This window comes from Suricata suricatta, chromosome 13 (genome assembly GCF_006229205.1).
Source record: "Suricata suricatta isolate VVHF042 chromosome 13, meerkat_22Aug2017_6uvM2_HiC, whole genome shotgun sequence".
Lineage (NCBI taxonomy): Eukaryota > Metazoa > Chordata > Mammalia > Carnivora > Herpestidae > Suricata > Suricata suricatta.
The window spans coordinates 30,510,194-30,536,435 of NC_043712.1; the positions used below are offsets into that span (position 1 = coordinate 30,510,194).

Here is a 26,242-nt window from a genome sequence, read left to right on the forward strand (position 1 = left end):
CGAGGTTATTTCGAAAGAACAAGGGGCAACAGGCAATAAAGTCACCTAACTCATAGAGACTATGGAAGGCAGCAAGGGAGGCTTCCCTAAGAGGTGTTGACCTGTGACCTGAGTTACATTTCATTCAGGTCAAGAAGGAATAGTACAGAGGCGTCTGGAGTCACCTGGGTGACTCAGTCAGTTAAGCGTCTGACTTGGGCTGAGGTCATAATCTCACAGTTCATAGGTTCGAGCCCTGCGTCAGGCTCTGTGCTGACAGCTCAGAGCCTGGAGCTTGCTTTGCATTCTGTGTCTCCCTCTCTCTCTACCCCTCCTCTGCTCATACTGTCTCTCTCTCTCAAAAATAAACAACAAATTTAAAAAAAGAAGAAGAAGGAGTAGGATTTAAACAAGTAGATAAATAGGGATGGGACTCTAAGCAGAGGGAATAAGAGACAAACCATCAAAGAGTAACAGAGCGTTCAAAAAATTGCCAAAAGTCATGGGGATGTGGTGTTCTGCATTTTAATTTTTTTTATTTGATGGTGGGGGGCAGGGGGGAAGCACATGAGCTGGAGAGAGGAACAGCGAGAGAGAGAACTCCACACTTAGTGCAGAGCCCTCATGTAGGGCTCAATACCATGACTTGTGCCAAAATCGAGTCAAATGCTCAACACACTGAGCCACCCAGGTGACCCTGCTTTGCATTTTAAAAACAAACCTCTCACGGAAAAGCTTTACTGGCAGCTGTGTAGCACTAAAGAAAGATATCTCTGGACAAAGGAGCCTGTCATTGCTAATATCCAGTTTTTGCTTTGTATAAAATAATGTTTAATAGTGGTGTTTCCTGTTATCAGAAGAAAAAGAACAGCATACAATTATTTTTCCCTTATAATCTAAGGGGTCATCATAGGAATTTACTAAACCTACAGAGTTTTAAGTCTATATTCTATGTATCCAGAGTAAGGCAATGTTAAATGACAAACAATTATTGTCATCTTTGATTAAAGGAAATAAGAGAAGATGGTAGGAAATGGTAGGAAAGGTTGTTTGGTTCTTTTTCTAAGAAGTATATGTGCATCCAGAAAGAGGACACAATAGAGGACACACATGTATAGCATCACTCTCTCTGCTTAAATAAGACAAAAGATTTCACCATGACTTCTGAGGGAGAGACTCATCAGATTGTGACACTGACCAGCCATCTGTGTCAAAGAGAAAATGGTCCCCCAAATGACAAAGATGTCCAGCAGGTAGATTGTTTGTCAATGTTGTCTGTCATACTGCATGCCTACAATGATTCTCTGAGCAACTCTAAGAGATCTCTGATTCAAGGAAAGAACATCTCCAAAGAGACTGACATCAAAGAGGCAGAATAGGGACTATTTCCATAAAGTGCATCACACATGAAGTTCAAAAGAAATAATTCGAGGATTTTTATAATTCACCTGTATTGACATTAGGCCTGATGATTCAACAGATTCCACAAACCATTTGTGGGCAGAGATTTTGGTCAGGAATAGAAAAGGTACTGATGTGAAGGAGTTCTACGATTATTTGGCCCCATTTTCCACACAAACAGCTGATGACTATCTTGCAGCAATAACTTCAGCTTTGGTCAGATTAAAAATATCATTTATGAAAAGAAGGGGTGTGGCTGCTAAGAAATACAACATGCTATAAAGCAGGTTTCCAAGTTTTAAGACTAAGCAGAAGGGACGCCTAGCTGGCTTAGAGGAGTAAGCAACTCTTGATCTCAGGGACTGTGAGTCTGAGCCCCATGTTGGGTGTAGAGATTACTTAAACAACATAAATAAATAAACTTAAAAAATTTTTTAAAAAGACTAATAAGCACAAGGTCTACCCACTGTACTTCACAATGGTCACAAAGAAATACTGACATTTCCCCTAGGTGGAAGTCAAACTTCTTCCAATCTCACTACCTAGCTCTAGGTATAAATTAAAAAGCAAGCATCAGTGAAAATAGCCATCACTAACCCATGCAAACACCAGACTGTCATTGGAGATGCACACTATACATCAGGAAGGAAAGAGAAAAAAACCTTTCTGATGCTAAAAATAATTTAAACTATATATAAATCAGCTATTGAGCAGACAAAAGATAAAGATAAAATATATGTAATAAAGTTCACACATTTCACTCAGGAGAACCTATTTACCGGACACCTGGGAGGCTCAATCAGTTAAGTGCTGGACTCTTGGGTTCGGCTCAGGTCAGGATCTCAAGGTTCATGGGTTTCAGCCCTGCATCAGGCTCTGTGCTATCAGCACAGGGCTAATATTGGGATTCTCTCTCTCCAAATAAATAAATAAATAAACAAACAAACAAACAAACAAACCTAAAAAAGCCTTACTCTGGTTTACATGTAGAATTTATTCTAAATTACTTATTCTACAATCTATCTCCCATTCCAGAAAAGAGGAGTAAATTTAAAAGCTGGGGTGATCTACCTTCAGGCTCATTGTCAAGGCACACTCACAACACCCAGAAGCAGCAGCTAAGAGCCTGAGCTGAGAGGAGGAAAAATTATTTTTAAAGAACCCAAAACACAAGACAGAACGGAGCTTTCAGCTTAGGGATAAAACCACCACCACCGAGAACATCATGGTATTACACATGTGTGTGCACAACACAATGGATAAATCCATTATCATTAGACCTGTTTTCTGGTTCTGCTGCTTAACTGCCAGCCATTCAGCCTCTTCTGAGCTCAGCTTCACCTGTAAAATCAGGATAATACTTCCTTGCTACCAGACAAAACTGCCATAAAGAGCTGAAAAAATAATTTATGTAACAGTATCTGAAAAATATAACCCACTATACAATATGTAACATGAACATAATATATTTAAATAAATTCCCATTTAAATGGCTAAATTAAAAAGTAGCACTTTTCTTAATAGCAAAAAAATAAATTACATGATACTACTGATCCCCTCCCCCAAAATTCCAGGTTTTTTTTTTTTAATTATGAACAAGAAAAAGAGCTTTAAAGCAAGAGAAAGATTTTAGCTGTCCTTTAGAAACCAGATAGGTTATAAGCATTTCTTCTAATGAAAAGACATTTCAAAATGAGAAAAGATAAAATGTATTTTAAATGAATACTCATACCTAAAAATATAAGATGAAATATAATATCCATTACAGTTACATTATAGAGGAATATTTTTCAAACGGTAGGTCATAATCACCAGTGGATAATGAAGTCAATTCCAGCATTTTTAAAGGAAATAATACAGAAAATATTTGAATACCTTGCATTTAATAAAGGTAAGTATTACTATATAGACTCTCGTTTTACTTAATATGTATTATTATAATGTGTACACATACACAGTGCTGGATCACAGTGTAAATCTAGTTCTTACATGGAGTTGTGTTTTTAAGAAGTCTGAAAGTCACTAATACAAAAACAGACAGGTAGGTATGGGTTATTTTAGACGACAATAAAAAGTCATAAATAAGGAATGTAAAAGCAGCCAGTACTCAGGGTTACTAGAAGACAAGGAAAGAAAAGAAATGTCAGCTGGGACCAGGCTGAAGAGGCCAAAGTTTTGTTTTGTTTTGTTTTTAAAGTCATCAAGCAGCAGTCCTTGAAGTAGAAGGACAACAGCATTCCTTCTAGGAATAAAAGAGGCCGATATAGGAAAAACACTCGACTGGAACTTAGGAGAATCTGCCCCCTAAAACTCTCTGACTTTAGTCCTTAATTTCCGCATCTGTAAAATGAGAAAACTAGAATAGGAGATAAATTTTAATATCCTAGGGGCACCTGGATAGCTCAGAAAGTTAAGTGTCTGACTCTTGATTTCTGCTCAGGTCATGATCTCATGATTAATGAGAGTAAGCCCCAAGTCGGGCTCCTCACAGACAGCATGGAGCCTACTTGGGATTCTCTCTCTCCCTCTCTGTCCTTCCCTGCTCGTGCTCACTCTCTCTCTCTTAAAAATAAATAAAATTTTTTAAAAAATTTTAAGATCCTACTCAACATTCTCTGATTCTGATAGAGTTTATAGTAATTAAAACATGACATGGGTTCTTGTTTTTTGTATTTAATAACTACAATATTATCTTTTAATTTAAAAATTATATTACATCTTCCTAATCAAGGCTTGATGGCTACTACCACATTTGGGCATCTGGCAAATTTCCATACTGAAAAGGTCTGGTTAGCTAGGTCAAAATTACCCTTGGGCAAACATGCCAATATTCACCTGGAAGTAACCATGAAAAGACACAGAAGGTGCCTAAAGGAGTTAAATAACCTCCATATAACTTTCTTGATACCATGGTCCACTTAAAAGTTTAAAAAAAAATTATAACCATTGAGATACATCTAAATTGTTAAACTCAACTGCAATCAGTAATAAGTGTTTCATACACTCAAAGATTAATGTTCCTAAAATTTCATTCTGTCTCTTTCCTTAGAAGGATCAACCATTTTAGTTTAATCACTTTTCTAGGTAAAGTTATCAATTGCTTCCTTAATGTTTTCCTATTATTGCATCGATTTCCTGGCCTTGGCTTGGCTGCCTGTTCCAGTCTGCGCACTCCCTGGCTGGCTCCTCAGACTGCATGCTCCTTTCTATTAGTAACCTCTTCCTGGGGCGCCTGGGTGGCTCAGTCGGTTAAGCCTCCGACTTCGGCTCAGGTCAGATCTCACGATCGTGGGTTCGAGCCCCGCGTCAGGCTCTGTGCTGACAGCTCAGAGCCTGGAGCCTGCTTCCGGTTCTGTGTCTCCTTCTCTCTCTGCTCCTCCCCCTCTCATGCGCTGTCTCTCTCTGTATCAGAAATAAATAAAAACCTTAAAAAAAAAAAGTAAAAAAAAAAAAAGTAACCTCTTCCTTGGTCTGTGCCCACTTCCTTATGCTTAAAGCCTTATCTTCAAAAACAGTGGTTCCAAGCTCTCAAAATGAATTTAGTACATACAAGGAAGTTGCTCTGACTGGGTATAGGGTATATATTATATCATGAGGTGGTGTTCATAGGAAGATGTGTTTTTTACCATACATGTCATATTTGGGACTGTCTCTGAGACTAGATGGACTCTGTCTACTTCTAAGCAAAAGATCTGTCTCTTTCAATTAAGGGATGAAAAATGAGAGCAGATAAATGTCTAAAGCAGGACTGAACACACATGCAAACGAAGGAATAAAAACAGACCAACAGACCAACCCAATCAATCACCGACAACTATTTTGACTCTGAATACCTTTATATAACAGTCCTGAGAGAAAACACTAAAAAGAACTAAATCTCTACAAACACACACACACACACACACACACACACACACACACCCCAGTGTTTCATCATGCCATATAATTAGCACAAAGTGAGAAGAGAACATAACACTTATTATCTCTTTTTCAAGTCCATATTGCTCATTGTTCTATAGACCTGCATCTACTTTCAAAAACATGTTCTTCCAAATCAAGTCACTTGGACTGAAATAAATGGACACATGTCAATCCAAGTGACCAACATGTAGAAACAGAGCAAACTGAAGTTTTACAGAATTCATTTTTACTGAACTTGTCTTGTGCCAATTCTCACCAACTTTGATATACCAAGTAAATTATCAGACATTAATTTTACCACATACCACCCAAATAGCTGATTTAGAACCATAACCCGGAAAATGGTGTGACCTTGATTTATAAAACTCACATTGGGCATTGACACTAATAAACCATATTACTCCTGTTCAGTGAAAAACCTGAATATATTTAGGGCTGAATAAAACACTGGACCAGAAAACACACAGTGAAAATATGTACAAGGAAGAAAGTGCAAATCTCTACAAAATAAATGTTTTAAAACATGCACCATGGGGTAATTGGGGAAGTGAAGATCAATTTGTGCTAAAAAGTCCTGAAGTCAGCATTAAAGCTTTTAGAATCAACTATGCAAAAAGCAGGGGCGCCTGGGTGGCTCAGACGGTTGAGCATCAGATTCTTGGTACTGGGTCAGGTCGTGACCTCTTGGTGGTGGGATTGAGCCCCAGGACTGGAGTCCTGAGTCATCATGGAGCCTGCCTGAGAGTCTCTCTCTGCCCCTCCTCCACTCACTCACTCATGCCCCCTCTCCCTCTCCTCCTCAAAAATAAGTATAATTTAAAAACAAAAAGCTATGCAAAAAGCAAACACCACAGGGATATGAAAGGCTGAGACTGAAATAAACAAACAGGAATCTGATAAAAGGACGAAACAAACATGACTGTGTTGATGTCCATATCGTTACTATTCCACCAAACCCGTGTAGAAACTGGACACACAATGCTGCCCAGCTGCAAAACCCACGTTACTGAAGGATGAACATGAATGAGAAAATAAAACAATATAATATCAGAGTGCACACCTAGGATTTCTAAAAAATATTTTTTACTTATGTATAATAATTAGTGTATCTAAAATTTTGAAGCAATTTCAGGTTTTTCTTAATACAATGAAATATATGAAAATTTTCTGTGTAAAACTGCAAATTAAGCAAAAGAGAAACTTATTGATACTGTTAGAAAGTATAATATTAGGATAACTCAGAATAAGAGTATTTTTTATAAATAAAATTGGCACTTAGTATAAAATATATAAAACTGTCAAACTTTATTATAATAAAGATAGGTAAACCTGAAAATATTAGGCTTGAATTCTCATTCTAAAATATAACACTTTAACTTAACGAGCTACGATAATATATTAGCATAAGAGAAAGTCAACAGACCAGCATTAAACAAAAAAATACAGAAGGCACACATAAAATATCCAGAACCAGGTTAAAAGATACCGCTTTACAATAGAATAGTGCTGATTAACCTCCAGGTAAGTGCATCTTTTTCCCTCAATCAACTCACCCAACATTTTCTGCATCTTCATCACACTCAGCTTTATATTTGCAAGGTCCACACTTGGAGTGTTTTCTGTGAACTTCGGCCCCCGACCCTTCCTCTTCTGTTAAAAAGAAAAATTAAATTTTCAACCACAAGTTGGCTTCCTTTCCAGATAAGCTTCATGTTTTCAGCAGCCATTATTCCCTATCTGGGGGAAATGTGTATCTGTGCTCTTGAAAACAATCAGTTCCAAAATCTATCAATGCTTGCATCCAAAAATGTTGCCAATACTGAGTATAACATTTTCTATGAGAAAACAAGTATTGGTAATAGCAAAATAATCCCTTAACCTATGTACAAAAGAACACTACAGGTTTTGATAGGTAATTGCCTTTAAAAGAATTACCACGTAACATTAAATAAGAGAGAAAATAAAACGAGCAATGAATTTGGTACAGTGATCATCCTATTGAAAGATTATGCAATGCCAGTTAACAAATAAATGATTAAATGCAAGAGTATAACCACTTGTTCCTCACCTTAGTTTCAAACCTGCCTTTCTTATTACATAACTAACAGCAGAATTAAAACAAATACTTCTCTCCAAATCTGTAAAAGGAAAGGGGTCTCTTTACAAAAGACTTGCCTCCTTTTCTACTTTGCCCACTTAGCACATCAAAAATACTCAGAACGCAGAAGTGTATGGGTCTCCTGTGTTCCGGCACAAAGAAACAGTTTTCTTAAGTTACCACTAAATCTCCAACTCATAGCTCACATTCAAGGGGACTCAACTAGAATGGATCCTACCCTGATAATCTCAAACTGGCAGGGAGATCTGTTCTGAAGCCAATTTAGGGATTACAGTTTACCCAAAGGATCTCTCATTCTGGTATGGGAAGTAACACCTTATTCAGGGGGTGTCAATCAGTAAAGAAAATCTTACAAGGCAAGTCAAAAAACCTAATATGCCCATTTGGTAATACTTCTAAACTTTCCATTTTCAGTGTCTGCATGCACTTCAAGTAGAAATCTTTCCCAAATTCTCATGAATCTTCCCAGATTCCAGAGATCATAATCCTATTATTTCTAAAGCTTCAGAAAAAACAGGAAATCGCACGGCCACCACAAGCTCACTCATTTGTATACTAATCTGAGAAAACGACTTAGCGTTTCTAAACTCATACTCCCTGAAAAGAAATGGTCAACCTACCTTCTCAGAGCAAGACATCCAGTAGCTACACGACATAAAAAAAAAACCATGACATCAACTTCCGCTTCTTTAGTATGGGAATGTGACGGTTTCCTTACTGAGTATCTGACCACAAAGACTAGACTACATGATCTCTCTTAAAATCCTTTCTGGCTCTAAGATCTAGAATTGATGGTCTGATCCTTCACACGTGATCATGAAGCTTCTGCTTGAACATGTCCTTTTAAATCACATTCTATTATAGGATAGCTTTAATCTTTTTTTTTTTTCTCCTGAAACTTTCATCCCCGAACTTCTTCCTCAGGATGATTCGTCTATTCTCTAAGTGACCTTTGAAGTGCCTTCCAACACTGCCATTTTAGGAATCTATGAAATGTGGAAATCTGGAATAAGGTTTCAGATAGTATTGAAAGGATCACAACGATAGTTTTCATTTGTATGACTGTGAATTTTACTACAGTAAGTTTTCTTTTAGTGTATGTATCACCACAGTACCTCCAGCATTACTTTAGATACAGTAGACACTAAGTATTACAGCTTCATTAGAGCATGAAATAAATGAGTCATTCTTAACTCTGATAATTTAAACTCTTGCTATATGCTATTACCAGATAACACTTTTTTAAACAGCAAAAATAAATTATATATTTGTAAAATAAAATAAAAAAACATACACAGGAGTATTTTAATGGCAGAAAGTCTAGATTCTACTACAGTTGTTCTGCAAGCCTTCTCTTTGCCATGCACAACTCACTCCAGAGTTTTATAACCCTGCACCTTGAAAGTTCCTCATGAAAAAAAAAAAGAAAGAAAGTTCCTTATGAGCCAGAATTCATAAGCAAGGGGTGTAAGAGTTACAAATACTCTGACCAAGTCCAAATCACTTGTGTGGATGATCAGAAGGAGAAGGCACTTTGGTGCAATCTCAATTTAACAGGAGCTACAACATTTCCACTTTGTCTGTCAACAAAACGTTAGTGAGACATAACCATATGAAACAACATGCCTAGGGCTAAAAAGGACAGAAGGGTTGGGAATGATGACTAAGGGCTTCTTTCTGGAGTAACGAAAATGTTCTGAAATGGGCTGTGGTGATGAATGCACAACTCTGTGAATATACTAAAAGCAACTGAATTGTACGCTTTAAATGAGCAAAATTTACAGTGTGTGAATTTTACCTCAATAAAGCTGTTAAAAACAGAAAATCACAGGAAACAAATGTCCTTTAAGGGGTGCTTGACACCTACCTCCTTCTCCAGATCCAGAGCCATTATCTAAGAAGAAAAACAAACAGTGAATAGAAATACTTTTGCTGGAAATGTCATCTGACCCAATAGTCAATTTTCTCATCAAAAATCAAACTGCGAGGGGCGCCTGGGTGGCTCAGTCGGTTGAGCGTCTGACTTCGGCTCAGGTCATGATCTCATGGTTCCTGGGTTTGAGCCCCGCGTCAGGCTCTGTGCAGACTGCTAGCTCAGAGTCTGGAGCCTGCTTCAGATTCTGTGTCTCTTTCTCTCTCTGCCCCTCCCCTGTTCACGCTCTGTCTCTCTCTGTCTTTCAAAAATAAATAAATGTATAAAAATTTAAAAAAAAATCAAACTGCGATAGCAATTCTCATTTTTTTGGATATAAAACAGTTTATGCTTATACACCGATTCCATGTTTTCCCCCAAATATAAATTCCTTGGACACATATCATCTATACCTCATACATCTTTGTAGCCATTCAGGAAGTATCCAGGTGCCCTGCACAGAGCAAAGACCAATAAATACTGTAAAATAAATGGCTATATAAAAATAATTTTAATTAACTCACCTAAAAGGTAAAAAAAAAAATTAATTTTGTTCAAGCTTAAGAGGAATAATGAATAAGCTATTTTATTAGAAAGGGAGGAAAAGAGCTTTGGTTCTTGCTCCAAAAATCTTTATGAAATCTTTGGATAAAGGCCAAAAGCCAAAAGGTAAGAAAAAACCTCAAGGCTTAAAAGTAAAGAACTTCTGAGCTGAGGTTTTCATACTACAGATAAAATTAGCTTCCTCTAAGAAACCTAACCAGGACTCTCACCAACGTGTAGGTGAGACACTTGTTACTAATGAAATTAAAAAGCCTCCCTCAAAGTTACCAGTTACCAAAGTTAAAATGTAATTAATATAAAATATTTATTTTATAAATCCTAAAAAGGCCAACATGTGATGCAGAGCATGTTGAAAAGAGGGGAGTGCTCTAATATCATCAGCATGGTGTAGTAAAAAAGCAGAGATGGCAACAAAAGAACTTGACACACATTATCCAGCACTTTTGGGGGCTGGAAGGAGACACATCCTTAGAAACCCACTTAGGCTCTTCAAATGGTTCCCCAGAGTGGGAGACAACACCCTTCACAATATTGCTCCTTTCTCTTTAATCTCCTTCAGACAATAATCAAATTCCCAAACATAGTGGAAATGGGAAGAACCAGAAAATTACATATTTTTTTGTAATATCCACTGCAAAATCTTCAAGGGATTTTATAAAGTCTAAAATTGTGTTCAGGGGCGCCTGGGTGGTTCAGTCGGTTAAGCCTCCAACTTCGGCTCAGGTCATGACCTCAAGTTCGTGGGTTCGAGCCCCGTGTCTGGTTCTGTGCTGACAGCTCAGAGCCTGGAGCCTGCTTCTGATTCTGTGTCTCCCTCTCTCTCTGCTCCTCCCCGCTCATTCTCTGTCTCAAAAATAAATTTTAAAAATTTTTTAAAAATTGTGTTCAATTTTGATTAATCAACTGTAAATAATGAAATCTGAGTAAACAAAAGGAAAAAGTAGAAGAGAAGTAAAAAAGACAAAGAAGTAGGGAACCCAATTTAAAATTGTTCTATGACCAAACTTTTCTTAGAAAAACACTCCTTTTTTCCTTCTATTTTACACACATTAACTGGGTACATATCATGTGGTAGGCAACACAATAAATGCTAGGGATAAATTGAATAAGATAGCCCCAATGCATGAGATACTCCCAATCTGTTTCATATCATGCTAGATTTTAATGAATATAATACCTCAAACTTTCCTTTAGTGTCCTTTAAAATTCTGAAATAGGAGCACCTGGGTGTCTCAATCGGTTGAGCATCCGACCTTGGCTTAGGTCTTCATCTTGCAGTGCGCAAATTCGAGCTCCCTGCTATCATCACAGAGCCCACCTTGGATCCTCTGTACCTCTCTCTCTGCCCCTCCCTGCTGGCACTTTCTCAAAAATAAATAACATAACATAACATAACATAAAATAAATAAAAATACAATTCTGAAATAAATATTGTGACAACTCTGATAAGGAGTTGAGCTCTTCTTGTAGATTTTATTTTCACTGCACATATGCCTTCCCTCATCCACACAACTCCACCCCAACCCTGGGACTAAATAAACCTCCCCAGGTAGGGCATCCTGCCCTACTGTTGAGAAGCAGCTGATCCAGCTGAGGACAGATGTGTCAGATAAATGAAACACAGTATGATCCATACAGAGATATACATAAAGCATGAAAAAAAAAAACTCTACCAGGAGATGCCATGGAAGAAAAATTTCACAGTGAAAAAAAGTTAAAGCTTTAAATAAGGAATTTACAAGTAAACAAAAGACAATGTTATTTCCAGCAATGGCCCACCTCTAACAAGATGAATATAGCACGTTACAGCTTAGTTCATTCTATTCTCACTTAACAATCCCAAGAGATAATATCCATTTAAAAATTTAAGTAATTGAGGCTTAGAGTAACTAAGTGACTTGTCCCAGATCATAGTAAATAAGTAAACAAGAGCTGGAATGGGGCGCCTGGGTGGCTCAGTTGGTTAAGTATCTGCTTTCAGCTCAGGTCATGATCTCATGGTTTGTGAGTTTGAGCCCCATGTTGGTCTCTGTGCTGACAGCTCAGAGCCTGGAGCTTACTTCAGATTCTGTCTCTGTGTCTCTCTTCCCCTGCCCCACTCACGCTTGCTCTCTCTAATATAAACATTAAAAAAAAATTTTTAATAAAAAATAAGAGTTAAAGTCTTGGAGTTAAAGTCAGGTCTTTTAACCCCAGTGCAGTGCTCTTTCCAATCTACCACTCTGCTTCTAATGTTTACCATTCACTGCCTATCAAAGCACTTTGTGTCTTAAATACATGCTCCTCATAAGTGATGCATAATTGATCTGGGAATGTAAAGAGCTCCGTATTCTTTTTAGTTTCTGAACCAAATCTGTGAAACACAATGTAGTGAGAGTGCAAGCAGGGAGGAGCAGAGAGAGGGGTACAGATGATCCAAGGTGGGCTCTGCAAACCACAGAGAAGTATACAAGAATCCACAACAAATGATAGTCACATTGGCCTGAGAACAACACAATGGTTTCACCAAGCCCATAATTATTTGTTGTAGGGAAAAGAATTTGGTCTTGCCAAAGAAAGGTCTGGTCTTTGCCCTCATCTTTTTTTTTTTTTTTACTTTTTAACTTTTTTAAATGTTTATTTATTTTTGAGAGAGAGAAGGAACATAAGCTGGGTAGAGGCAGAGAGAGAGAGGGAGACACAGAATCTGAAGCTGAGCTGTCAGCACAGAAACCGACGTGGGGCTCAAACCCACGAGCTGTGAGATCATGACCTGAGCCTAAGTTGGACACTTAACTGACTGAGCCACACAGGCACCCCTGCCCTCAACTTCTTGAAGGTAATCTACATCATACTTGCTAGAAGTTTCTTGTTTCAGGAGGGTGCTAACTACATCAGATGTTAGGGTGGGGCTGGCCACACTCAGTAGCCCTAGGGTAGAGGGGTGGCCACACCACAAAGACCAACCATGTAATTTAGAGTGGGGGCTTTCAATCATATGATATTAGTGGACCTGGAGTTTGAGATCCACCACATGGACAATGGATCATTCATGCTTATGAAATGGAGCCCTAGTAAAAATTCTGAACACAGGCACTGTAATATAAAGGGAAAGAAAAAGAAATAGAGTATACCATATAAGAAGTGTCTACACCTGTACTGCTAACCTTCATACAATAATCCTAATCACAACACTTCACTTGCATCCCTGTCCCCAAACACAAACACAAGTTAGAAACTTGTATTAGTAGTGTCTTCCAAAATTAACCACTACTGATTCAGGAAGGAAAAAAGAAGGAAGTAAATACAAAAAAACTGGGGGAAGATAGGTGACAAGGACTGGCAGACAGAATAGAAAAGATATAAAAAGAGACAAGCTTGGAAAGAGACACATCCTGGGATGCCACTAATGGCTTTCTATAAATATTCTCCATCCTCTTTCCCCCGCCAAGAAAATAAAAATCAACAAAATGGATCCCATGTAATTTCCACCCCAAATCTCATTCTAATATTCAAACCATAAGGCAAAAGATAGGCAAAATCCCCACGAAATTTCACCACTTAGGGTTAGAAAGCAGCAACACAGGGGTGCCTGAGTGGTTCAGTTGGTTAAGCATCTGACTTTGGCTCAGGTCATGATCTCATGGTTAGTGAGTTCGAGCCATGCATCAGGCTGTGTGCTGACACTTCAGAGCCTGGAGCTTGCTTTAGATTCTCCCTCTCTCTCTGTCCCTCCGTCACTCACATTCATTCTCTTTCTCTTTCTCTTTCTCTTTCTCTTTCTCTCTCTCTCTCTCTCTCAAAAATAAATAACCATTGGGGCACCTAGGTAGCTCAGTTGGTTGAGTGGCCAACTTCAGCTCAGGTCATGATCTCACAGTCTGTGAGTTCAAGCCCTGCATCGGGCTCTATGCTGACAGCTCAGAGCCTGGAGCCTGCTTCCCATTCTGTGTCTCCTCTCTCTCTGCCCTTTCCCTGCTTGCTCTCTGTCTCTCTGTCTCTCAAAAATAATAAACTTTTTAAAATAAATAAATAATAACCATTAAAAAGATTTTTTTTAAAGCAACAACATGAATTGCAGACAAAAAAGAGCACCCCCCCTTCCCCAAACAACTAATCCATAGAGCAATTCTGGGAATACACCTCTGACTGGAAACTGCCTTTTAGAAACTATGGTGGAATCAGCTCTAATATTTATTCAGAAAACTATCACACATACCAGAGTAGCATGGTCCTCTTGCTACTACTGTTATCTCTTTCTGGTGCTTACAAGCAGCCCTTCTGAGAAAGCATTCATTTTGGTAAGTGTCCCCATTTGATCCACAGACAGGAATGTAATTTGTATGGCACTGCAAAAGAAACAAAAATAAATTTTCAAAACTAGGCATGAATATTAATAGTTCACTTCATATTTATGAATGTAATATCATAGTGCTGTGACATACTTCTACTACAGAATAGCTTGTTCTTTTGTTTGGTTTAAAAAAAAGTTATACCACTTTCTCACACCTTTTTTCACATTTATAATGAAAATAACTATCAACTATCCCTAAAAATGAGAATGAAAATCCTTGTGCTAGCTAGTTCATTTGCTTGCTATAAAAAGCCAGGGAGGCAAGAGGAAAATTCTTGGCAATGGTTGTAATAAGCTAATAAGCACTAATTATATAATGTCATTTTATTAAAATTAAAATTCATTTATTCAATACCACCAGAATCCCAAGTCCCAAGATAAATGCTACAGAAAACACAAAGAAATACATGATCCTTGGGTCCACCATCCACATAACTACGGGCTGTAGTATCGTCGCCATTTTCTCCATCTGTAAATGTATCTCCCTAATAAAGTTGCTGTGAGGATTAAATAAGAGAAATCCATCTTTAGCATTTCTATCTGGCCATGGTAAATTCTCAGTAAATATTAGCTGGGTTTGTTATGCTATCATTACTTCTGAGTCTTAAGTAGTTGCCCAGGGTCACAGCTAATAAGTGGGAGACCCACAGTTTCTCACAAGGGATGTATTCTAACCACTACACACTCGAGTTATTCAGCAGGGTCTCACTATGCATTATTCAGTGGTAGTGAGCAGGGAGCTTAAAACAGTTCCTGAAATTCAACCTAACAAGCACATGCCTAGGAGTGACATTGAGATGGAAGAAGACCTGCTATTCTTTGGTCAGTCTGTTTCCAGGGGTCTCTCTGAGGAGCCTCCCATTATGCTACAGGCAAAATGAAGGCATTTGGGCAATTTTAACAACATGTGACTTCTGACATGGGCACTGTCTCTAATCTAAGATCTGTCTCCTCCGTACTGCCACCTTGCTGGGGGAAACAATTCTCCCCGTACTTTCTGTTTAGCTAGAAGAATGTGATTTGAAGTAGTTTAGAAAGTTACAGAGTATACAACTCTGAGCCACATCCATCCAAGCATTTATTGTCTGCCTACTGTGTGTCAAGAATTATGCTGAATAAAATAAATAAGAAAATAGCAACAAGACTGTGATGATCAATATTTTGTGTCAACCTGACCAGGCCCCAGGGTACCAGATTAAACAGTATCTCTGGATGCTCTCTGAGGGTGTTTCTGGTTGGATTTCCATTAGAATCAACTGACTGAGTAAGTGCCCTCCCCAAATGTGGTGGGATCATCCAATCTATTTAAGGGCCCGAATAGAATAAAAAGTGGAGGAAAGGAGAACTGGGTCTCCCTACCTGACTGTTGACTTAGGACATGGGTATTCTCCTGGTCTTAGGACCTCAGTCTTAGGCTGGGACTTCCGTCTTCATTTCCCCTGATTCTCAAGCCTTCAGACTGGGACTAGAACTACACTATCAGCTTTCCTGGACATCTAGCTTGCAGACGACAGATCATGGGACTTTTCGACCTCCATAATCAAGCCAACCAATTCCTTATAACATAGCCTCCCCTCCCTTTTCCCCTTGTTCTCTGCATTTGTGGTGTGTGTGTGCATGTTTATATAATGTATCTAATATATATATATGTGTGTGTGTGTGTGTGTGTGTGTATACACACACACACACACACACACACACACACCCTATTGGTTCTGTTTCTCTGGTGAACCCTAATACAAAGGTCTAATAAGAGGATGTGCAACACCTAGCAAGAGCAGACATTGTTAATTCATGAAAAAAAACACAATCCAGAGAACACCAGGGAGAAGGAGAAGGACAAAGAAGAAAAAAATAAGAGAAAAATTGTAGGCACGCCTGTTTGTACATAATCCAAGTTTTAATGGAAAGATGCAATACTGATCACTTTTCTTGATACGAAATAAAAGTAGCTTTCTTTATATAATGTGACAAGATACAATAGCTCTTACTAGCAGACTGAATAAAACAATTTTAGACTTTATTTAAAATCTTGTTATTATCTGTTAAGATGTGTTTAAATTATAAACCAGAAATTATAATATGGTTAATAAACCATATTAACACTAAAAGCATGTTGAATCATAAGCAAGTTTTTTAAATGAACTGAAAGATACTGCTAAAGAAACCAGCAAATAAGTGTTTAATGGATATAGGTGAGGTGATTTTTCTTTAACTGGCAATAATCTAAGTCTAACTTGAACAGATTTATAAATTGTAAGAAGGCAGAGTAGTCAAAGGAAGGTTCATTCAGCAGCAGGATCAAATCATGCTGTAAGCCCCGAGGCAATTTGCTCCTACAGGGCAAGCAACTCGTCTTTAAGATCTCTGTATCCTCAGCATCTAGCACCAAGTACAAAGCAAGCCTTGGATAACCGGTTAATGATCTCAACTCCTAACTTTTATTTCTCTTTCTCGCTTTGCCATCAGGGAAGAATGCAAAGGACTCTTACAGATCATGCGAGGATTTTCTAGCTATCCAAATACGTGAAAAAGGTCAAAGAGGCTATTTCTTTATAATCTTCAAGTTGTAAGGAAAGACTTTCAATTAATGAAAAGCAGAACCATAAAGACAAAAATTAAATAAATATGATACAAAAATTTTAACTTCTTTATATCTTTTTTTTTTTAATGTTTTATTTATTTTTGAGACAGAGCATGAGCAGGCAGGGGCAGAGAGAGAGGGAGACACAGAATCGGAAACAGGCTCCAGGCTCTGAGCTGTCAGCACAAAGCCCAATGCAGAGCTCAAACCCATGAATGTGAGATCATGATCTGGGCCAAAATCGGAGGCTCAACCGACTAAGTCACCCAGGTGCCTCAAACTTCTTTATATCATATTATATATATTAACATGAATTTAAATTTTAAAAACTTCTTTATATCAAAAATTATAAACAAAATGAAAATGACACTAGAATAACTTCTTTAACATACTTGTAATCTCAATTAAAAAGGAACACTCTAAAGTAAATATTACCGAGTGGCTTAATAATGAGAAATTAAAATACCTACAATTGACCCTTAAACAACATGGGTGTCAGTGGTACCAATCCCCCGCACATCAAAAACCCCTGCATAACTTCTGACCCCCCAAAATCTTAACTACTAATAACCTGCTGTTGACGAGAAGCCTTACCAATAACATAAAGTCAATTAACACATATTTGGTATGTTACATGTATTATATATTGTATTTTTACAATGAAGTGAGCTAGAGAAAAGAAAATGCTATAAAAAAAACACAAGAGAAAATACATTTATAGGACTGTACTACAAAAAATCCATGTATAAGTAGACCCACAGAGGTCAAGCCTGTGTTGTTCAAGGGTCAACTGCACACGCTTGTAGAACACACAATATTTCTAGAAGGAAATACAAGTAACAGATGCTGCCTTACAGAAGGGCTGTTGGTAGTCTGGAGTGAAAGGAAGACATTTTTCATTATATTATATATCTTCTTATATAATGTTCAAGTTGTTTAAAATGGGCATAAGTTACTCTTTTAAAAAACATAAAAACAGTACCTACATCACAGGTTTTCATGAAAGTCTATGAGTTATAGAGGTTTTTAGATATATGGGTATATATATGTATATATATAATGTATATACACATTTAGAGCTATTAATGCTCAGCATAGTAAGCAATATACAAATACTCAAATAATGTACTGTGCATAGGTTGCACATACATACATAAATGTCTTCACAAATCAACATAAGGAAAAAAGAAAATACTCCAAAAAATGGGCAAAGAATATGAAATATTCACAAAAAAATGATCAATAAATATATGTCACATTTTAAATTTCTCTAACAATCAAAAGAAAATTTTAAAAATATATTTTTGACCTTACAGATTTGTAATTTAAAAGGACTGAGGGGTGACTGGGTGGCTCAGTGGGCTGAGTGTCCAACGCCTGGCTTCGGCTCAGGTCATGATCTTGCAGTTCATGAGATCTGCACTTTCAGCACAGAGCCTGCTTGGAATTCTCTCTCTTTCTCTCTACCTCTCCCCCTCTCATGCTCACTCTCTCTCAAAATATGTAAACATTAAATAAAAAAATTTTTTTAAGGATTGACAAAACCCACTACCAAGAGGCTAAGAGGAAACCAGCAGTCAATACACTGTTATTGATGACAATGTTATTTGCACATGAGCATCCACTGGTACAATTCCACATCAAGGAATTTAACCTAAAGAAATCTAAGACCGTTGGAAGAGAGAACAACTTCAGTTTTCCCAACACAGGAGTGGCTAAAATGCCGGTAAGAAACCGCCAATCTTTCTGGCTCAAGGAATCAAAGGACAGAGTTCAGGGCAACCAGAGCACTAATAAGTGAGAAACCCAAAAAGGAGAGAATCAGAAGGGCCTTCCAGATTCTGTATATAAATTCAGATAAAATTTCTGGCTGACTCCCAAACCACTCGTGAGGTGGACTCTAAGTAGTCCAGCTAAGACTAAAAGAAATGAACTGATACTTGTGTTGCTTCTCACAACAGGGAAGAAAATGTACAGTCTGAGTTCACCCAACTTAATTGCTTCCAAGTGACAATACTCTTCGGGGGAACATCACAGAATTCAAACACTCTAAAACATATCATTCACAATGTGTACAATAAATTCAAAATTACTCTAACACAAAGAAAAAGGAAAACACAATCCATTCTCAAATGAAAAGACAATCAACAGAGATGATCCTTGAGATGTCCCAGATGCTTAAATTAGCAAAGATTTTGAAGTAGCAATAGTATTTAAGCTAGAGGAAAATATGCTTGATGAATGAAAAGACAGGTATTCTTAGTCAAGAAATCAAAACTATAAATTCTAGAAATAAACTATCTGAAAATAAAAACTCACTGGATGTACCAAATGGAGAAGACAGAAGAATGGGTTAGGGAACCTGAAGAAAGATGGATCATAAAAAATTATCTAATGTGGGGCGCCTGGGTGGCTCAGTCGGTTAAGCCTCCGGCTTCAGCTCAGGTCAGATCTCACGTTCGTGGGTTCGAGCCCCGCGTCAGGCTCTGTGCTAACACACAGAGCCTGGAGCCTGCTTCTGGTTCTGTGTCTCCTTCTCTCTCTGCCCCTCCCCCTCTCATGCCTGTCTCTCTCTGTATCAAAAATAAATAAAAACATTAAAAAAAAAAAAGAAGCTTAACTTACAAAAAAAAATTATCTAATGTGAAGAACAGAAAGAGGTAAAAGTTCATGAGGGCTTAGTAACACGACAGACCCCAATACTTTCTTTTTTTTTTTTTAACGTTTTTTTATTTATTTTTGAGACAGAGAGACACAGAGCATGAGCGGGAAGGGTCAGAGAGAGAGGGAGACACAGAATCCAAAGCAGGCTCCAGGCCCTGAGCTGCCAGCACAGAGCCCGATGTGGGGCTCAAACCCACGAACGTGAGATCATGACCCGAGCCGAAGTCGGACACCCAACCGACTGAGCCACCCAGGCGCCGGCCCCCCCAATACCTTCTTTTAAGGAGAAGAAGCCCACGTTAGTTGTTATCCCTTTTCAGAGGGTTTAGGGAGCAGGCAGGGAAGCCAGACATAACACAATGGACAGAACATTCAGTGCATGAGTAACCATGTAGGTTCGGGCACAAGGTCAGCTACACCACGTCAAAGATGGTTCCTGTGAATAAACAGTGCATCATAAAGTCCCTTTGATTATGAAGAGTCTGTCTAGCTGGATAGTTTACCTCCCTACTCTTTCTCCAACAGTTTAAAATTTTCAAAGAGATTTCACATGCAGACTCTCTGATTTTGATTCTCATTACAATATCATAAAAAAGAGTAGAAAACATGCCTTCTCATTTCAGATGGATCATATAGAAACTTGCTGAGGTTTTATAGGGTTACTATACTTTTGTCTCTAATCTCTGTACCCTTTCCTCCCCTTAAAATCCAAATGATGGATCCAATTAAAATAAAATCATAAGTGAAAAAAATTCCAAGTTTCTCCTCTTGTTTAACCTCAAATCCTGAATCAGGGACCATCTCCTAATCTTTCTGAAGCCAGATTATAATTTAATTCCAGCAAATAAAAAGGAGGAATTGAATGTAACAGTTTTTGCGTTCCTTCTTTTTAGCTTTTTTTTAAGCAACAGAATCACAACCTACAAGAGCATCTGAAAAGCAAAGATGTTAGTGTGAGGTTCCCCTGTCTAGTTTATCTCTATCCCTGACCTACCCTGAGGCACTAAATCGGTCATGTTCTTTGGCCTAGACAGATGAGACAGTAGCAAATAAAAATGGAAGGGAAGAGCATAACAGATAAAGAGGTTGAATCACTATGTTGTACACCTGAAACTAATGTAACACTGTGGGTCAACTATACTCAAAAAAAAAAATTAATGGAAGGTGAAAAGACTAGAAAGAGAAGGGGGGAGGAATGCCAACATTTTAAATAAGAGACTCATTTCAGCGAAAAGTAGAACTTACATTTGACTAGAACTTTTAATATTTGTTCAAAGTATCTTCACATCTATTATTGCCAGTCTGTCCTCTTAACTCGAAGAAAGAAGCAAAGAATGTAGAAATAACAGTACTTCATCTGACATAAAATAAGTGGGGTGTGAAATCCAACTTCTTTATGGGGCTCAAATTTGAAGAATGTAGAAGAATAAAACATTAAAAATGTAAAATTCTTCAAAATAAGCTTGGGTTCCTCACCTGAAACTGACATGCACATTTCAAACCATCTCCATCTTCTTTACAGACTCCTCCATATTTACATGACGATTCATCACAAACTCTTACATCAGACTCTCTCACATTTAATTCTGAAAAAGAGGAAAAAAGGTTTCATATGTCTTTTCATATCCAAACATACATATATAAAAGAAAAAAAAACTTAAAACGTGTTGATCATCTCATTCACAGTATGTCAAGACAACATACAAAAAGCAAGTCCTATGAGACACAAAATGTTCAGAATTCCCTAAAGAGAACCCTGTATATTAATTATGCTTAATAAGTAACTCAAACCAAAATAAAACTCAAAATTTCAAGATCTCACAGAATTCCCAAAGGCAAATCTACAGAATTTTTCTAGTTGGCTACCAAGAGTTTAAGACAGTCTTCTTGCTATTGGCTTAGTATCTTAGATTATTTTTAATAGGTTTTTAAAAACTAATCTCTACACCCAACATGGGGCTTAAACTCACGACCCTCAGATCAAGAGTAGCATTCCCTAACAGCTGAGCCAGCCAGGCACTCCCTTAGATCATTTTTCTGTGAGTAAGTTACTTTTAAGGAGAATAACTAAAAGAAATCTTAATTCTTTTGGTACCTAAATAAATTTCAGGTGAACTTAATTCATTCTAGACTAATTTAATTACAAAAGAATTAAAAAGTAAACTTGGATATCATACAATAGATATATATATATGGAGCATTTATGTGCACACAATTAAAAAGATTAAAAATCTCACTCTTAAAATTTTTTAGTGACTTAATTTTACTCTACCACAGGAAGTAACTCCAATCAACAATACTAGCATTCTGTGGTCATTTTGCTCCTGCTCCAAGACCATCAGTGGTGCTCTGGAACTATCAAATTAAGCTTCCTAGAATCGTGTGGAATTAAGCAAAATCCACTATAATGCAATTTTTTATATCCTCCCTACTAGGAATGAGACATACAACAGCAAACAATAAACAATAAAATTACAGCAACAATGCCAAACAATAAATAAATGATTACTTTGAAAATCCATTCCACCACAGAGGTGAACAAAGTCTGGGAGCAGGAAGGCCTAATGTAGCTGCAGACTCTGTCACTCAGTAACTGAGGGACTCTGGGAAGGGCACAAGGTCTCCTGCACCTCTAGATCACCATGAGGTCTTGGCAAACACATCTCAGGGACTGTTTCTGTAGCATTCCCCCTTTCTTGTTTTCTAAAACAGGACCCAGTGGACTGACTCAAGCAGGTTCTGTATCTAGTGGCATCTGTCCCGGTGTCCTGTCATTGGCTCTCTCTGCCCAACTGTTCTCACTGCTCTGCAATAGTGTCTTGAGTGTCCTACTCCTCAGGACTGACTGTCTAAGGAACTGGTAGTCAAGTACCTAAATACCCAAGGAGTCTACAGCACTTATCTGAATAACCACTCTCAACCAACACTGTACACTAGGTTAAGTATACATGTAGGTAACTATAGGTTACAATTTTTTTTTCTTTTCCTTAAATGAAACTCAGGTATTTAAAAAAGACATGAGCTAAAACTTAAAACAACAGGAAACCACTAGTGCTATTTTGTTGTTCTTGCTGTTTCACAACTATTTCAGGCACAGATGATCATCTTTTAATTCCTTTCACCTTGGCTATCTGGCTATGGAGGCTCTATGTTCTTGGTTCCCCTCAACTCCCAATTTTTGCTTACTCATTCTTCCCCTCCTTAACGACTTGCATTAGCACTTGAGACTCAATCCTAAGTGTGGTGCTTGCTTTTTTCTATCTACCCACATTCCTACCGGTAACTGCACAAGGTACAGTTCCAAGTACACTCTAATGTACATCTTGAAACCCAAAGAAGATTAACTAAATATTAACAAAGAACCACTTTGGAGAAGAGAATAACAATGCATAATATCTTTGTTCAACTACAGGCTTAGTCAATTTTACAGGCCATAGAAATAAAAAGAATTGTACAATTTGAGAAATAAAATTTAGTGCATGTCTCCTCCTTTTTTTTTTGTAGCCTTAAACTTCACACTCTAAAACAGGGATAAATAAAGTTTTTTTCTATTTTTGGGCCAAGATCACGGTCTGGGTAGCTCTGACTTGCTACTTGGGCTTGAGAATCTTTGAGGTATGTTTCACTTATTGTATTTTCAAAGTACAATTATGGCGCCTGGGTGGCTCAGTCGGTTGAGCATCGAACTCTTGATTTCAGCTTAGGTTATGATCCCAGGGTTGTGGTATCCAGCCCTACGCTGGGGTCCACACTGAGTGTGGAGCCTGCGTGGGATTCTCTCTTTCTTTTCCTCTGCCCCTCTCCCCAATTTTCCCTGACACCAATTTTCACACATCTCTGCAGACTGAAGGTTTTTCAAAGCATCTATTTGTTGGGGCACCTGGGTAGCTCAGTTAGTTGAGCATCCGACTTCGATTCAGGTCATGATCTCGCCATTAGTGCATTCAAACCCCATGACAGGCTCTGTGCAGACAGCTCAGAGCCTGGAGCCTGCTTCAAATTCTGCATCTCCCTCTCTCTCTGCTCCCCCACTGATACTCTGTTTCTGTCTATCTCTCAAAAATAAATAAACATTAAAAAAAATTTTTTTTCAAAGCATCTATTTGCATGAGGGACCAAGAAACATTTTAGGACAATAATCACCCTTACTAAAGAGAGGCAGAAAAGCTTGGACCAATAAACACATCTTGAACAGCAGGATGGTATGTATCATGTGGACTGCTCCCCCAGCATAACCCCAAAACTCAACATAACAGAGGAGCTAGTGTGAGAAACCAAATAGCAGCCTTCACTAAAAGCTCTGAAACAACAAGGTGTAAAGAGCTCTGCTTTGATGTCCACACAACAAGATAGAATAGCAGGGGAGAAAAGAGGCTGGGACACCTCCAAAGCCTCAGCTTCAGCACCACACCTGGCAGGATGGCACAAAGCCAAAGAGATAATCAGGCATAGAGATACACTTCTGACATCTAGGAGCAGCAAACATGGCAGGAAGAAAAAGGTGTGCCATGCGGCAGTGGCCAGAATACATTAGGGAGCCCACATGAAACACCCTTTCGTGATCCCAAGAATAAACTTGGGGGGGAGGAATTTGGGGGAGTTAGAAGCTCCACATTAACGGATGAGGGTAAAAGTCATGAAATTCTGATTACCCTGGCTATTAGTCATATTTTCTTTTACGCCTACCCTGTTATTAAATTCATGCCTTTTTCATGTGTATTAATGTGTTAAATGTGATTATTTAGTTGATCAGAAAGCAAGTTTCTACTATATATCATACTATGCTAAGAAATTGGGGCACACAGAAAAATATATAATATATAACAAGAAGCCTGTGATCTTGCTAACATATAGAACAATTACTAGTGAGTTCAATATAGTCTATAAGAAGAAAATGCTGTTGTACAGGCTATAATTGCTCTAGGAATTTCAAGAAGTAGAAGGATTTCTAAAGGGGCTGGCTCAATTGGAAAATCATCTAACACTTGATCTCGGGATCGCTGAGTTCAAGCCTCACGTGGGGCATAGAGATCACTTAAATAAATAAAAATAAATATAAAAAATTTTAAAGAAATGGATAAAAATGGATTTCAAGCAGAGGATGAAGGGTCAAAGATGGCAAGACTTGCACTGACTTCAAAAAATTAGACTTTTTTGCTGATTATAAAAATAACATAGGATTAAAAAAAAAAACAAACAAGGGTTCCTGTGTGGCTCAGTCAGTTAAGCATCTAACTTCAGCTCATGTTATGATCTTGTGGTTGTGAGTTTGAGCCCCACATCAGGCTGTGCTGAGAGCAGAGCTTGCTTGGGATATTCTCTCTCTCTCTCTCTCTCTCTCTCTCTCTCAATAAATAACATTTAAAAATAAAAAAATGTTTTAATTGCCCATGACATATAATACTGAATGAGATGTTCTTACCTAGGAAAAAAATATAAGTGAACATAGAGACACAAATAAATAAACCATACACATAAATATGAATGTAAGTGGTTCCCAAACCATGGTCCTTATGAAAACTGCTGTCCTAGACTATACTGTACTTAAATATACATTTATTTACATTAAAATCAAGTAAGAGTTTCATTTTCTCATTTGCAAGGGTAAGAAAGTCAATGGAAAGAATCTTCTCATTTTAAGTTTTTTTCACATATTTCTTAAACCTTCAATATCTGAGATTACTTCCTTGCTAGTTATCAACAAAACTAATCATGTTCCACAAATAAGAATATTAATTTTAAAAACTCCAACAGTGTTTTAGGAGACACAACCTCATAACTGTCACAAGCTTATGAATGTACATTTTAAATTGTGTTGTTATTGTCGCAGTCACAGCTAATTGCCTACCCTGGATCTACTCTTACTTCGTAAGAGAACCCCAATTTTGTTCAAGGAAGAAATATGCTCAGCTAAATAATCTGTATTTCCCAGGCCCCCTTGCAATGTGCCATAGTTCCATATGTAAGCACTGTCCCTTCCTCCTTCATTCTTCCATTCTTTGTCCTGCCCTGAAGAGTAAAACTCTTGTCTAAGGTTGTAGCAGCCATCTTACACGTATAAAGATGAAAGCTACAAGCTAAAGAGGAACAAGAGTATGAAAATACAGAATTATAAAATCACCATGCCTGCCCTGGATTTCACCCATCTAGACTTACTGTCGTAGGAAATAAACACATAAATAAATAAAGCCCTTATCGTTTAAGCCACTATTGGTCAGGTCACTGATACATGTAGTAAAACATAATCCTGACATAATAATTGCACGTAAATATATGTGCAATATATATATATATATATATCATAGAAATATGATAAATATTTCTAAGCCAAAGTCTTAAATAATTTGGTGCTACATTCCACTCCACATGATAAAATTAATTTATCATGAACATTATAACTTCCTGGTATTCCAATTTCTATCACAAATTTGAGAACCAATGCCTTAGCTCAAACTCAGTACAGAAGGAATTCTATTTTGGGATCATCTTCTGACTGTTACTTCTTCTCAAGTATTCTATACAGTACCAGGCATCAAGAGGGCACTCTACTACCTGTCAATGATGATGATAATTATACAGCTGCCTTCCTGAACCCAAAATGGAAATTCAGCAAAATAGATGAGCCATTACTAAGGCCCTCAAAAATCAATTCTCCAAATAGAAATATTTTACACAAAAAAGCACTCAGAAAAGTGGCTCACAACAAAAATATTTTGCTCTGGTTGCAAAAGTGCCCATCATACAATCCTCTAAATATAAAACTTC

General features: G+C 37.7%; 1 protein-coding gene across 1 annotated transcript in view; it reads right to left on the minus strand.

Moving 5' to 3' along the window:
* Positions 1-26,242, minus strand: part of LOC115276363 (myb/SANT-like DNA-binding domain-containing protein 3) — a 109,995-nt gene that overhangs the window by 37,991 nt on the left and 45,762 nt on the right. The window contains exons 2-5 of the mRNA XM_029920379.1: positions 20,954-21,063; positions 14,095-14,224; positions 9,288-9,314; positions 6,855-6,951 (exon numbers count right to left, since the gene is read on the minus strand). Of these exons, the coding sequence (XP_029776239.1) occupies positions 6,855-6,951; positions 9,288-9,314; positions 14,095-14,224; positions 20,954-21,063 (364 nt within the window). The remainder of the gene's footprint in view (positions 1-6,854; positions 6,952-9,287; positions 9,315-14,094; positions 14,225-20,953; positions 21,064-26,242) is intronic.